Source organism: Semicossyphus pulcher, unplaced genomic scaffold (assembly GCF_022749685.1).
Source record: "Semicossyphus pulcher isolate SPU_LCO1_2020_fin unplaced genomic scaffold, fSemPul1.0.p SCAF_9, whole genome shotgun sequence".
NCBI lineage: Eukaryota > Metazoa > Chordata > Actinopteri > Labriformes > Labridae > Semicossyphus > Semicossyphus pulcher.
In genome coordinates this window covers 5675769-5691245 of record NW_027211770.1, presented here as the reverse complement: position 1 = coordinate 5691245, position 15477 = coordinate 5675769, and the positions used below count along the sequence as shown (strand labels likewise).

Genomic DNA, 15477 nt, shown 5'->3' with positions numbered 1-15477 from the left:
GGGCCAGACGCCGCAGTTCCTCTCCACCGACTGCACAACACTGTGCATCGTGGGAAACAAATTGCTCTGGTGAAGCGCCTACTGGCTGAAAAAAGCTTTGACACCCCCCAAAATGAAGTGATGAGACGTCTGTTTTATTCATCATTATTCATTAAACTTGATGAAGTGTCAGACAAATGGTTTCATTAAAGCACTCTCCACTTTGATAGCAGAACGGAGCGGCACTTCACAGGGAATATGAAGTTATTACAGTAAATACACAGGGAAATGCGACATTTCTGACGGCTGATTAGTAACGACGAACGGTGATCCGTGGATACTTATTGATGGACTAATGCTTTTGGACTAAATACTTTACTGGATTATATCATCTGGACCTTTAGCAATGTACCAGGAGGGAATTTATGAAAATAATATGCATGAGTGGAATACAGTGAGCCTTCATCCGTGAGTTACGTCAATTTTGTAAATGTTTGTTTATGTTCTGTTGCTGCTGATTGCACCCGCTGTGGTGATTGGATCTTTTAATGGTTAATATCAATTGAATCTTGAGCTTGATCGTAGCTTTCCAACGATGTGACACATGAGTGGCAACATAAAGTTATCATCGTAGCTGCAGGGCAAATGTTGTAGTAATCGCGATGACGGCCCGCCGACGGGCCATAGAGTGGTAACGGGTTTTAACATAGTATAAGGAAACTATGTTACCAACAGTAACTTACGTTAGCTGCTATGCTAAAACCACATTCAACAGGCTATCACGCTCGGTAGGCCTATACAGTAAAGCAACATAACCTCAGACGAACAGAGCAACTGCCGTGCTTTGCCCGTACCCTCGCCATGTTTATTTTACCGGAGCAGCGTTTGCGAGAGGAATAAAATAGCGCCCGCGAGGAAGTTTCAGGGGGCAGACCAAACATTTATCTGGGGCGGGGTCACCAACCTGGAGGAGGTGTTATTGCCCTTCATGACGTCATGTAGGGCAAAGCTACAACTTGGCTGTTTCAGCACACATTTTCTGAAAAATGGAGCAAGAAAGAGAGGAGAGGATAGACTTTTCTCATTTCGGGGTGGTTTGTAGACAGGCTGGGGGCGCATATTAATGTTAGAAAACCATTCCAAAGTGAATTTTGCATAATATGGGACCTTTAAATCAGACGGTAAACAGGAAGTGTTTCGTCTCTCTCTCCCTCCTCCCTTTCAGGATCATCTCACAGAGCTCCTGAATCAAGAGACCTGATTGGTCAGTCGGTGGTGTGTAGTTCAGGTTGATCTCTTAACTCGGACATAACCTGCTCCGGAGCAGGTCAGGTGTTCAGCATAAGTTACCATGGTGACCTACCCCGGTAAGTGAACCACCTTCCTAGTACTGAAAGCTCGGAGTTAACCCTGAAGTTACCGCGATAACCACAAATCCTGCTTCATAGTCACTTCTTCAGAGAAGAAGAACTGATTACATGTCATCAGGTAACCTGCTGTGGTAAAATCCACAGGTAACATTTATGTTTAATATTGTTCACGGTCCCTTTAAAATACAGAATAATGATAAGAAGAACTAACAGCAGTGTGATGGTCAGCTGTGCGACATAACAGCAACATTTACACTGATAAACAGAAAGACAGAAAGGAAACACACACACACACACGCACAGATCCTGATCAGCTGATGGACCTACACTCTGCAGGACTCAAAGGAGGAGAGTATGTCTGCAGCTCACACACACACACACACACACACATACCAGCACACACACACACACGCACTTACTCTCCGCAGGGTAGAAGGGCTGCATGTCCACCTTGTGCACTTCCTTGGCGTAGTATTCCTCCTCGCTGCGCTGCCGCTCGCACGTCGCCGCGCGCTCATTTGCCTTCTCCTGCAGGAGGTCGCGCGTGCTGTTGTAGATGGCCACGATATCCCGGGACACCTCCTCTGGCTCCGGGAAGTCCTGCGGGGGGGCGCTGAGCTTCAGTTTGCTCAGGATCTGACCCCGGATCGCCTCTATCCGCTTCTTCTTGAACTGCTCCATGTCCAGCGTGCTGCACGTGGACAGGCTGAGCGCCACCGCTGCCAGGTCGAGTGCGACCAGGAGAGAGAGCACACACAGGTTCATCTTCTGCCCCTGAGGCGGGAAATCTCACAGAATAAACCTGATTCACCGAGCAGAGCTACAGAAGCGTATGTAGTCAGAAGTCAGACAGAGCATTTACGCGCACGAGCCGAGCGGCTCCGAAAATCACCGAATTTAAATCCTCCAGTTTCAGTGAGGTCACCCTGAAAACCCATCCAAGTGTGACCCTCACAGAGACCCGGGTCCGGGCCGAGCCGCGGGTCTACTCCCGCAGTCCGGGTCCACTCCCGGCGCGTGGAGGTGCAGCAGAGAGGTGGAGCGCGCGGGCATCAGACGGTCTGAACTCTGAGGATGAAACAGGAGAGTAAAATCTCCCTCCGACACTCAGCTCACCTCCCCCGCACCTCCCGCCTGCAGCCCGGGCTCCTCTGTCACTGCTCTGCCTCTCGGTCCATCGCTGACCTCCTCACGGATCTCAGAGCTGGTTAGGTCCTAACAGGAAATGTTTTTATGTTTGAAATGTCAGTCCGGGTCCTGGTGCTCCGAGAGGTCGGAGGTTCGCTCTGTTTCCGGTCTACAGACGGTTAAAGAGCTTAAACTCCTCAGGTTGGTGTTTTCACGGTGAAGCTCTTCCTCGGTAGGAGCAGCTCGGACTCTCCTCACAGAACTGTTCCTGCTCACCCCATCTGTCGCAGCTCGTCTGTGCGCGTGCAGGCGGGCAGCAGCGGCCGCCTCGAGCAGATTAATACCGGACTGAAGTTTCCACGCAGCCCTGCGGTCCTCAGAGTGTGTGTGTGTGTGTGTGTGTGTGTGTGTGTGCGTCTGTGTGTCTGTGTCTGTGCGTGTGCGTGTGTGTGTGTGAGAGAGAGAGAGAGAGAGAGAGAGAGAGAGAGAGAGAGCGAGAGGGAGACTCGGTCAGACGCTCTGTGGTAAACAGCAGCTCTCTGTGGGACCGAGCAGCAGCGGATAGTGGACCAGCGGCCCCCGAGAGCCAGAGAGCAGGGTCCTAAAGCCCGCCACATACAGAGAGCGTCTCTGTGTGTGTGTGTGTGTGTGTGTGTGTGTGTTACAGCTGAATCACTCAGGTTGCTGCTGTCCATCAGTCACGTGATCACGAAACACTGACGTTTTTGTTTAGATCATGACAGTCTGATTATCAATCAATCAAATTATTATCAGTTATTATAAACAAAGAAAGTACCCCTTCTGAGGTAACATGTAAACATAGTGCAGTTAATATGTTTAGTGTTGCTTAACAACAGTCCAGTTACAGTCAAACTGCTGAACTAGTTGTGTGGGCGGAGCCAAAGATGGAGTATTAATAACCTGTTCGGTGTAATAAGCAGCCTGTTGAACATGACAGGTCTGTTGTAGTGAGTATCAGCACGCTGTGGGTCAGAGCCTCACAGCGTGCTGATGTCCAGAATAACAGCACCACCTGCAGTGTGATAGTGTTTAATACCACAGTGCTGATGGTGGCTCACTCAGCAGACTGAACAGACGTTCAAACATAAGCTTCAGGTGGGGATCTCTTATCTGCTCGGGGTGCAGGGGTGAAATTAACAAGCTAATTCCTCCCTCTCTGACTCCTCCCCCTCCGTTAAGGTGTTCCACACAGTCTGACCCCAGCTGATCAGCTGAGAGGTAATGATGACACACCTTCATGTTACCAACATGAAGCATGGAGGTGAGTCGAGGCTCTGATTGGCTGAAACTCCTCACTGCTGTCTGAGAGCAGCAAACTGGATTTAAACCAGTTCAGGGCTAAAACTGACCCCCAGTATGACCAGTAGCATCCAAACACACATGCACGCACATAGAGTCAAACATGTGTGAACCACCTTTCACTGATCACACATGAAGTCATCAGCCATCCTGCTCACACACAGAGCGGGAGCATCGCTGAGCTGGGACCACCAGAGGAACAGTTACAAGTTCCACAGTAAACCACAATAACATTCCTGACGGTTAGTACTACCGTGTTAAATTTTAATTATCATGATAACTGTGTTTGATTACCGCGCTTTGGTAAAAAAAAAAAAAAAAAAGGGAAAGGGTTAGGTAAAAACTATCCAGCGTCTCCCAGGCGCAGCATTGTTCACAGCAGTGATTCCCAAACGGTGGAAAACCAGAATATGGTGAGTTTTCCTTTTGCACCAAGCAGCACTAAGTAGCAGCTTCATGTTTCACTTCATTTGCTTCACTATCGCACGTCCTGCGATGTGTCTGTTACACATGCGCACATCGCAACTGTAATGGTTGTTTCAGCTGAACTCAACTGTTGTACTAAACAGAGTGGCTTCATCTGTGCTATCAAATGCTCAACTCACCTCTTATAGTCGCTCACAGAGCTGCTTCATGTAAAAAGCTGCAGCTGAGGGATGGATACGACCCTCAGAGGTTTCACCTGTGACTGATGAAGCTGCCAGCTAACTTAAGGCTGTCCCTCTGTCAACACCACTGTGAGGTGCATTTATGACATGTCAAAGGAGGAGCAGCACGTGTCTTTTAGCGTTAGTGCCATTGTTTGTTATTGTTGTGTGGTTTTCAAAATAAAACGTGGTTAAAGGATTTCAGTGTGTATCAGTGCACTTTGAACATATTCAGCAAATTTTATAACCGCGATAATTTTGGTCACTATAATAGTGATATGAAATTTACATACCGTTACATCTCTACAAGCAGCAGGGCCCCTTTAAGAGCCAACGTGGGGCTAAAAGCATCAGACAGACACAGAAACAGAGAGTTCACTGTTTTAATAGAAAACATTCATATTTACAGACTCCTCACAGCTCTCATTAACCTATGTTCACAGCTGCAGGTCCTCTCAGGTCCTCCACTTGAGGATCAAGATCAGCAACCCCCCCACCACACACACACACACACACACACACGCACACGCACACGCACACGCACACACACACACGCACACGCACACACAGTGTTCACACAGACACGTATCAAAGTGAGATGATGTAACATGTTGTCTCGCTGACACTCAGTGTCATAGACCTTCTTCTTCCTATCACATCATCAGCTGATCTTCACCAGACTCAGACCTGAGCAGGCTCCCGTCTGAGTCCTCTGCAGAGTGTCTGTTCTCCACACTGTCCCTGAAGGCATCACGGCCCCTTCACTGTGTGTAGGTGTTGTCAGTCAGAGTCACTCTCCTCAGCCCCCCCTCCTGACTGTGTGCCCCCCTCTTCTCCATCACTGTCTTTGTCCCAGTCCTTCATGGAGGCTCCCATCATGAAGTCGTCTCTGAGCACGCTCCAGGAGGGCTTCTCCTCTGCTGCTGCAGCCTGAACACACACAAACACACACACACATTACTCCTTGTATAAAGTGAGTGTTTGTCGCTCTGCTTCATGAAGCAACAGTGACACCGTCTGGTCAGTCAGTGGAATCACACTTAGAATCAGAAGTTATACAGCAGTGAGACGCACCTGATCCTGACTGATTTATCATCCGTTACCTGTATACCATATTTTACATGTTTGAAGATTTAAATGACAATTAATACAGCAAGTTTCAGTTAGAACAATTTGTTTGTAGTGTTGTGGGTCACTGAAGGGATCAGATGGAGGCAGCAGCAGAGCAGCAGCTCCTGTGTCCTGTGAGGTAAAATCCTTGTTTTCATGAATGGAGTCTGGTGTGTTTGCAGAGAGCGATGTAACGTCTGTTTGTGGTTAAAACAATCATCTTCCTTTGTAACAAAAAGGTCTATCTCTGTAGGGATCCTTTCTGTAATGTTGTCACACACTTAGAATAACAATCTGAGCCTGTCAGTGGAAACAACAAGAACTTTTAGTGGACGCACCACATAAAGACCGACCAGGCTGTAATGCATGACTGTACTCACGTTGTCCGGCTGGTCGTGGCCCCCCCCAGCCCCCCCCTCGCTCCTCCGCAGCACGTCGATGAAATCTTTCTTAGAAACAGACGACAGCAGCTTCGCCTTCTTCCTCTCTGATCCTCCCACCTCCTTCACCTTCTCCTCCACAGTCTTCTGGTGTTTCCTCACAGCGTTGAACAGCTGCACCACCCCCCTGCAGAGACGGGTCAGAGGTCATTCAGCCATCTCCTAATGATGTTACACCCCCTGTAGAGACAAGTAAACTCACCTGGTGGCGACTCTCTGCAGAGCTCGTTCTGTCTCTCTGTCCTTCACCAGGTCAGGTTTCTCTCTGCTCATCATCTCCCACGCTCGCTTCTTATCCACCTACAGACACGCGGGCACACACACATACACACAGATTGAAGGCCTTTCTAATTTCTCTATTTTGTGCCTCCTCGTCTCCTCACTCCTCCTGCCTGTGACCCAGAAATCGATCTCAGCGCGCCATCTTGAAGGATGTCTCAATTCCTAAAATGCATTTCGAGGATTGAGGAGACTCATCAAAGTACGTCCACCAAAAAAAGTGCTCATTTTTGCCACTGACAGGCTCAGATTGTTCCAACGAGGATCGTTTCTGTAATGTTGTAGAACACCTGGAGAAACAATCTGAGCCTGTCAGTGGAAAAAACAAGCACTTTTAGTGGACGCATTTTGATCAGGCACAGTTGCCCCAGTCCGTAACGCGGCTACAGCGGAGGTTACCTCCTGGACCAATTCCAAAACTTTTGTTCCTGTGAGTCATTTGGAGACACACATTTGGACAAATAGGGCCCATGTTTAAAAATACTGAACTTCTCCTTTAAGTGTTTCATACTTACAAGTTCAAATGAGCACACATAATGAGTGACATGAAGTGACCACTAAGGGGCTCCGTAAAGAAGATCAAACCTTGTGCTCGTCAGCGTTTGTTAGCTCCTGGTAAGGCGCTGTTCTAACCGCATTCCTTTTCACCATTTCACCATGATACTGTTTATCATTGCATGCAGGTCACACCCAATTCAACTGACACGTTCACAAGTGCAAACGACTGCTAACGCCAAATGATATCAAGAACATTCTTGTGCATTTAGCACTAACTTGCTGTGTCTCATGTTGTTATGCGTGCGTGTTAAATAAAAACATAAACATGTATGACATCTGTAAATTCTGGTCACATTATGCCACGTTGTGAAATGAATTCAAAGTAAGTTGTCATAAACACTGTTCTGCTCATCTGACAGATCCAAAATACAGCAGTAGGCTCTAACAAACAGACATGATGCAGCTGTGCCACACGTCACAAGAGATGATGACAGAGATGATGCTGACAGAGATGAAGACAGCGTAACACTATTATGTTGTTAAATATGAACAGAGCCGTGTGTCAGCTGACCTGCTTCTTCCTCTCCTGCTGCTCCTGTCGTTCTCTCTCCTTCATCTTCTCCAGCTCTCTGTTCTTCGTCAGGATACTGCTCTGACTCTCTGGAGTTTTCCTCCCCAGGATCTTCGCCATCGCCTCTGCCCAGCCGGCGTTAGTGTTACCTTCACCTCCCTCTTCATCCTCTGCTCCCTCCTCCTCCTCCTCCTCCTCTCCTCCATCTTCATCCTCTGCCTCCTCTCCATCACTCCCTCCCTCTTCATCTCTCTCTTCTTCTCCTCCATCAGACTCACTGAGGTCACTGTGGTCCTCACACTGAGGCTCTGAGTCGTCTGCTGACACAGAAATAAAACAGAACATCTCACACAGAGCAGACACATTGGAGGAGTTCATTATAAAGTTAACTATTATAAGGTTAATTATAATAAAGTTATTTTTTGCTCTTTAATGACATTTATATGTTTATAATAATGAGCTTTGTGTCTCTCAGCAGACCGAATATTATCTACAACTAGTACACCTGAAACATCGACAGCCTGATTTATGTCTCACCTTGAATCTGACTTTATTCTCTCCAATGATTTAAATCGTTCTACATTAAGCTGTGGTGATGAAGCTGCTCTGCTCTGTCTGTGTAAGAACAGATGGAGGAGTTTTGTCTTCAGTCTGCTCAGGTGTTCACCTGTTTAAATCTAATTTCTTTATATGATGTAAATAAATCAAACAGATAAACTGCTGTCACTTCAATCTAAGATCATGATGAGTTTAATAAAACAGCTTCAGTGTTTTTCAGTCAGAAGGAAAACTGTTAAATGTGTTGTCAGTGTGGATCAGTGTGCTGAGGCTTTAAACTTAACATTAATTTAGCCACATTAGCTTTAATATACTTTGTCTCTCTTAGTGACCGGTAATGTTTACTAGGTAAATGATAACGCTACAATACAATACTTAATACTTTATTCCTCTTTAAACATTACACTACATTACAACACTTCGGCTTCAGGTACATGTAGTGGCAGAGTGCTAAGCTAACATTAGCCATGTAGCATAACAGCGTATGGGGTTAGCATACAGCAGCTAGCAGTGTAAGCTAGCTGTATAAACAGTGTTAATCTGTGACACTCAAACAGCGACATTAAATCTTCTAATGATCGACAGAAGTAAACTTCAAAAGTAACTCACCAGATATCTGCACATGTGTTTTCGCCACAGCTGCCATCACGGAGTCACTCTAAAATAGTTCCGTAGTGTACAACAGGCTCACAACGACGGTTCCGTCCATGAAAGCTGGGGGAACACCCGGAGCAGAGACGTGGTCACACGGATTCAGACGGAAGAGCAGCAGCCTGTGGAAGAGCAGACACACGTGATACTATGGTGATATCTGATAACCAACGTATATTGTATACATATAATACATCTATCTATATATACGTGTGTGTGTGTGTGTGTGTATGTATTTATAAATCATTTTAAGTCTATTATTCGTCGTTAATCAAATCATTCATGTTAGTTTTAGATGCAGTGTTTCCTCCTCCCTTTACCTTGCAATTAAATATAAATGTATAATATAGAACATTTATGTTACATGTCAGTGGGAGGAGACTTTGTGTATCACCCGCTTATGTCTGAATATCAGTTTGTTGGGTCATTGGCTTCGTGTTGTTCAGAGGCCATGTTGTGTGATGTTTAGTTGGATGTTTTTGTCGCTGTGGATGGAGAAAGTTTAAATGTGAGATCTTTGGACGATGAGGCCGTCGGCTCTGACAGACGTCTGTTTCTCTCCCGGCCTCCCCTCATCGTCCCGTCCTGCTCTCCGTCACTGAAATGACCTCCGGTTGGTTTACTCTCTTCCTGAAACACAACCAGCTCTCTCTTTAGCTTCAGAGTGCAGGCAGGTAGACAGACAGGCAGGTGAGCCGCCCAATGGTTTCATTCAGTATGAATAAACAGATGGGTTCATAACAGTCCTGTAACAGTTAGTTGATGTTTTTATCAGAGCATTTATTCATTGTTCTAAAGAGCATAAATGTTTTATCCCTGAGTGTGTAAGTGTTTTGATCCACGGAGAATCAGACAAATAAAAAGTGTTTTTTTAAAACAACAAACGAACTTTGCTTCATTTCTCTTTAAAAGGTGTTTTTTTACACATTTAATTTCTACCTTCACAGTAACAGGAAATATAAATGTACTTTGAATAGACCTGCTGCTCAGCCTCAGTGAACAACACACCACATGGGTCAGAAATAATCCCTGCTATCGCCCCCTAGTGGCTGCAGCATTCATTGAAATCAACCTCACAAAGAGTGTTGGACAAACTTGATGATGTTCCTCACAGCATTAATACCTGAGACTGTTCCTGATTTACATGTGTAAGACGTCAAAGAAACCAAGAAGAGCTGAAACAGTTTGGTCCTTAAAAAATAAACAAATAATAAATTAAAATAAAAGTTTAAAGTAGAAATGTTTTAAACTTTAACAGCTGGACATGTTTTCAGATCAGCTGATGTTCTGCAGAGAAGAAATGATAAAAGTAAAGAGTGGTTCAGGTGTGTGAGGAGGCGTGTCTCTGCATGCTTCTCAGGTGAGTGTGACTTTGATGAACTTCTGAACTGTAGTGTTACAGATCGGTGATGTGATGAGATAAACAGACAGGGTCTCCTGCTCAGCGGGAGTCAGACAGGAAGGTGAGGATGATGACAGGTAGAGCAGGAATGCTGCCTCACATGACCAGCAGAGATCCTCCTCAGATTACCACACATCACCTGCAGGAGGAATCAAACCAGTCGGGTGTCTTCAAGCTGCTGCTGACTATAAAAACAGGAACACCTTAGAGTCCAGAAAGAGAGCAGGTCTGCACAGAGCCTCAGAGACACCTGAGAGACACCCGAGAGACACCTGAGAGAGACCGCAGAGACAGTAGGAGGATCATCAGAGCAACATGAAACGCAGCAAACTGGGTAAAGACTTCATTTATCTGTTAGTGCTGTTATTATACAGAGCTTATAGAGACACAGTCAGCAGTGTGAAACGTGTTGCTTCTACATGCTGAGTATGAACTTCATTCATATTTACACTAATATATAATATAATATAACATATTATAACATGATTTACTGTTTCTATCATGTACTTTAACTTCTGACAGTCTAACATGAGTGAGAACGCGCAGCGGAGAGAGACAGATAAGAATCGGAGCGGTGTGTTAAACCTGATAAACCTGATGGACCGGTCTGTTCAGAGTATGCAGCGTCCTCGTGCTTTACACACACACACACACACACACATTTCTGCTCTCTCTTTCATTGACAGGTTTTATATTTAGAGTGTTTGCTTTCATGTCGTCCAATTGTACCAACATGTCCTTCACCACCATGCTTGAGAAAAATAAAGTGTCACAAGCGATCTTCAGACAGTCCCAGAGCCAATCAGCTGTGTGACAATGGCTAGGGGCGCAAAGTAGATAGTCATATAAACAACATTATCTTGGCTAAGACTCACTCTTGATCATTTAATCAGCATAAACAGTGAGTCAGCAGAGCATGTATTTAGTTATATGTTGAGTTAACCACAGCTAGTCAAAAGTGATGTTGTTTGTACGGTGGCTGGCAAGGACAATTATGCTGCTTCAGTCCAAAAAATCGTCATTAGCAACAGGCTGCAAATTCAGAAACATGCAAAAGTCTGAGGGCCCTATTCATACAGCGGAGGCGCACAGTCTAAAGTGATTTAGGGCATGTCTGTCGCACTTTTGCTAGTTACACGGTGCACAATCTGATCGCAAACTGAGGCGCAAGGCGCAAAGAGGTTGGCTTAAGTCCCTTGGCGTGTTTTTAGCATAACATGAATCAAACCAATCAGAGTGTCAGCTCTCATTCCCTTTAAGAGCCCGGTGAGCCTGCAGGCAGGCATGTTGCTATTTACACGGTAGATTTCAGTCATTCTTCTCATATAAACCCGACTCAGACCGGCATATTCAACTTCTTTCTTTCCACTGTGTCCTTGAACACGCAGAAAAAAACACAGGTTACTGTATGATACATGTTGAAGCACGGATTGATGTTAAAGCCACTGAAGCGATCCCACTGCCCAGCAGAAAGGAAAATAAAAAGAGTCATGCTGTGTACATTTATGCACGAGGCACAGCATTAATGATTTAAGTCTCCAGACAGACAGGATGTTATGTTTATTAAAGTTCTGTGTGACCATCGAAGAAAGGTCGGCCAAAAAAGTTTATTTACTTGTTGTTGCTGCTGGATCACATGGCTGTGTTCTGTCCGTGCGTAATGGAGACTTGACAGTGTTTTAATAACTGTGGGCATGATTGTTGGTGCCACAGGTAGTTATGTTTGAGTATGATAATTAATTTATCTCCTTGTTGTGTGCGAGTGTGTCTCTGTTTCTGCTGTATTATAGAGAGCGTGCGTCTGAATGAGTGCGCAGTATGGAGAGCTTGGTGTCTATCTCAGTAGTTTTTGGCCCATGCGCGGCTCGGGCAGGAATCTCCCTGAGGTGAAGCAGGTGTGTGTGAGGCAGTGGTGAGCTTGTCCACGTCTTCCTGCACTTCTCAGCAGTTCGGTAAAAAAAGGAAAGCAGCATCATATTTCAGACGAGGGAGATGAGGGAAACCAAAGCTTGCAGTCTGTCCCTTAAACAACGTGTTTTCACTGTATTTGCAAACACACTGCCTTTTCCTTAGGAGTAGAAGCGCTGCTGTGCGTCTCTGTGTGAGTGACAAGCAGACCCATGTTGAGAACTCTCTGATGAATGTCCATAATGCGCCCTTTAAATAGCAAACACAGACTGCGCCGCAGACTTTAGACGGTAGACCAGGTTTTTGTTGGTCTAAGGCGCAGTCGCTTTCTGCATCCTCTAGATAGCAACGCACCAACCGTCTGCCTGACCACACGTCATATCAAAACCAACACGCCCACTGGCGCGAATGGTGGCGCTTTGGCTGTTTGCGCCGGGTGGACGATAGGGCCCAAGGTCAAAAACACACACACAAACACACAGAAAACACACGTCAAGTCAACACAACAGAAGAGCTCTGGGTCTGCAGGGGGCGCTCAGTGTAACAGGTTTATTCATGACATGAGAGAGAAGTTTTCTTCAATAAGAGATTTACACTTCAAACAAATAGAAAATAAAATAACAAACTTCCCAACATTAGCCCCAGAGGACAAACTGTCAGTTGTCCTTGGTGAAGGGACAGCAGCTCCTCTGGCAGCTAAATATGTCTCTGCCAGCCACAGCCTGAGGGACTCACAACCACCACAACATCCATCAATTTAAATGTATTCAATGGTAACAAACTGTAGTGTACTGTCATGTAAGTATGTTTCTGTATCTAATATGTATGTAAATAGGAATCTATGAATCTTCTGTAAACCGCTTTGGCAACAACATGTTTTTGTTCATGCCAATAAAAATTTGAGAGAGAGAGAGAGAGAGAGAGAGAGAGAGAGACACAGAGCGAGAGAGAGAGGTCATATTTACACAACTTGAGTTGAACTTCAACTTTGATAAAGTCACTGCTATATTGGGGCGCTGGTTTAGCTCAGTTGGTAGAGCAGGTGCCCCATGTACAGAGACTACAGTCCTCGACGCACTGATCGCAGGTTCTGCCGATCATTTGGTGCATGTCATCCCCCACTCTACTCCCCATATTTCCTGTCTCTCTTCAGCTGTCCTGTAAAAAAAGGCAGAAGCCCAAAAAAATAATCTTTAAAGCTTTTTTAGCTCTTAGCTGGACTTTACTCCTTACCTGAACACAAGCTGGGAGGCAGGGAGACTCATCAGAGAAAGATGGAGGAGTAACATTAATGCTACAGTAACCAGGATAGTTACAGCAGCTCTGAGCAGGACTCAAACTACAGGAAGGTTGGGCATCAGTTAGCGCCCACCTCTGTAGGGGGCAGTGGAGATCTTTTGGGTCGTCATCCTTCGTACGTTTGACTTCTTCTGGAAAAGAAGAATGTGTGAATGTTGGATTCGTTGTCTTTCTCTCAATAAGCTTCTGTTTCTGCCAGAAACCTCTCAAACACAACCCTGTTGTTTTCAAACTGAGACAGGAGAGTCAATGAAGCACAAGTTACGTGAACTAAAATATAAACATGTTAATATCCATAAAGCCTCTGTGACATGCCTTCAGGTGTTAACAGTTGTGTTCATGTTTCAGGAGCCGGGAGCACGTCACTGCAGGCAGCTGTGGGCTTTGCACTGGGAGCAGTGGCAGGCTGCATACTGGGAGCCACAGAGGACCCAGTGGACAGAGTCCTGTCAGCGCTGACGGCAGCCAGGCCCCTGAAGCCTATGATGGAGGAGGTGAGGACAGTGGGAGCCCTGGGCCTGGGGACCCTAGTTGGAGCCACAGCTCTGACAGCAGCGATGACCTCGGTGGTCGCAGGTGTGATCCTGGCTGCAGTCATAGCTTCAGTGTTTGTGGCCTCCAGGAGCTGCATGCCCTCCCACACAGACTCTGCTGGTCTGTGGGTGTCTGCAGGACTCGCAGGGGCCATAGGAAGCACCCTCAGTGGAGCCACACTGGGGGTCGTTATCGAGAGGATTGTTAACACATGCGGCATGGTGGGCCTGCTGTGGGCACTAAGCCTGTTTACACTGATCAAACCCCCCCTGCTCCTGGTGTTCAGGCTTCTGTGGGGGGAGGATGCTTGCTGCACGCTAGGCTCCACACACTGGACCAGAGAGAGGGAGCAGAACGAGACCTCAGAAGCCCAGCAGAGACAGAGAGAGGCAGAGCTCATGGAGCAGAGGATCCTGGCCCTGGAGAAGGGGGGCGGGGCCAGGGGGTCAGAGCTCCGATCAACGTGGGCGGCCGAACAGCGAGAGCGAGAGGAGAGGGAGAGGAAGAAGAGGGAGAGTGAAGAGGCAGAGATGGAGCAGAGGACCATCCAGGACTGGATCAGCACAGTGGTGGTCAAACACGTGGAGTTCCTGGCATTCTCGGGGATACCGATGACTGTGGTTGCCATGGTTACCTCAGGGTTTGGGGTGTTGGGTTATGGGGGTCATCAGGTGGTGTTTATAGTGCTGCTGGCTCTGGTTGCAGTCATAGTGTACCTGCTCCTCAGGTCCTCAGACTTTAAGTTCTGGATGCTGGTGGGCTGCATGGGAATGATCGCCACCTTCGTCATTGCCATGCTTACGCTGCACGCCGGCCAGGTGGTGGTTACCACGGCAATGAAGATGCGAGCAGCGGGAGGGGGTCAGTCCAAAGAGAGCATCAGCACCCAGATGAACAAGCAGTCATCTGTTGAGGCTCTGAACGCTGCAGTCTTTGTGGCCCGGCTGTGTCAGCTATGTCTGGGGGCCACGGTGGGAGGAGCTCTGGTGAGGAGGGCAGCAGGGGAGGTGAGGGTCATACTGGGGGCTGCATCTGTGGCGGGGGGGTTACTGGCCGGGGTGGAGGCTTTAGCCCCGGTGCTGGGAGAAGGGGGAAGGGCGGGGGCTCTGCTGGGGGTGGTGGGAGCAGCAGGGGTGTCAGTGGGGGCGGCAGCAGCAGTGGCGGGGGCGTGGTCCTCGTGGTCAGGGACTCTGGGAACAGTCTCAGGGTTGGTTCTGGGGGCTCTTGGGGTGGGAAGGTGGCACCTGGTCAACATCGGACTGCAGGTGCCCGCAGCCTACGTGTTTGCCATGACCAACCCGTTCTAAGGACAGGTGTTCAAACCCTGCACACCTCTATCCTGTCCAAGAACTGTGAGTGAGTCGTTTGCACTGGAGCCAGTGACCATATTTAGAAGCCAGGGTGGAGCTGGAGGCGTTAGCAACTACTAAGATATTAAGGCTAAACATACTGTGGCTGTGCCTCTTTTATAAGCTGCTACTAAGCTAGTTAACCATCATGTTTCCACCTTCTAGAGCTGAGAGCCACAGACGGGAAACCAGAAAACATAAAGTATTAACAGACGAACAAACACATTGTTGTTTTTCATCTTTTCATGAGATATATTGACCAGAGGCAAAACATAAAATAACAGCAGACTGATATTTTGTATGACACCAGAGAGTTTCTGACCTGATTCCTTTTTCACTACTTTGTTCCTTATAGCAGTGAAGCTTCAGATCTTTATGCCTGTTGGTATAGATGTGGTGTCAGACACCCAGTATTGCAGCTCTACAAGGACTGT

General features: G+C 47.0%; 3 protein-coding genes across 3 annotated transcripts in view; 1 reads left to right on the top strand and 2 right to left on the bottom strand.

The window, feature by feature from the left end:
- The window catches only part of tgfb2 (transforming growth factor, beta 2), a 36648-nt gene extending 34475 nt beyond the window's left edge, over nt 1–2173 (bottom strand). The window contains exon 1 of the mRNA XM_069656655.1: nt 1769–2173. Within this exon, the coding sequence (XP_069512756.1) occupies nt 1769–2114 (346 nt within the window). The 5' untranslated portion in view covers nt 2115–2173. The remainder of the gene's footprint in view (nt 1–1768) is intronic.
- A 2812-nt stretch (nt 2174–4985) lies between these two features.
- On the bottom strand, nt 4986–8565 carry rrp15 (ribosomal RNA processing 15 homolog). The gene is made up of 5 exons (XM_069656692.1): nt 8510–8565; nt 7343–7662; nt 6197–6294; nt 5935–6121; nt 4986–5374 (listed from the first exon to the last, which is right to left on the bottom strand). The coding sequence occupies exons 1-5, from the start codon at nt 8544–8546 to the stop codon at nt 5225–5227; spliced, it is 792 nt and encodes a 263-aa protein (XP_069512793.1). The 5' UTR covers nt 8547–8565; the 3' UTR covers nt 4986–5224.
- A 1538-nt stretch (nt 8566–10103) lies between these two features.
- LOC138583700 (uncharacterized) lies at nt 10104–15001 on the top strand. Its single transcript, XM_069655659.1, has 2 exons — nt 10104–10287; nt 13509–15001. Exons 1-2 carry the CDS (start codon nt 10269–10271, stop codon nt 14999–15001), a joined length of 1512 nt encoding a protein of 503 aa, XP_069511760.1. The 5' UTR covers nt 10104–10268.
- The last annotated feature ends 476 nt before the right edge of the window (nt 15002–15477 follow it).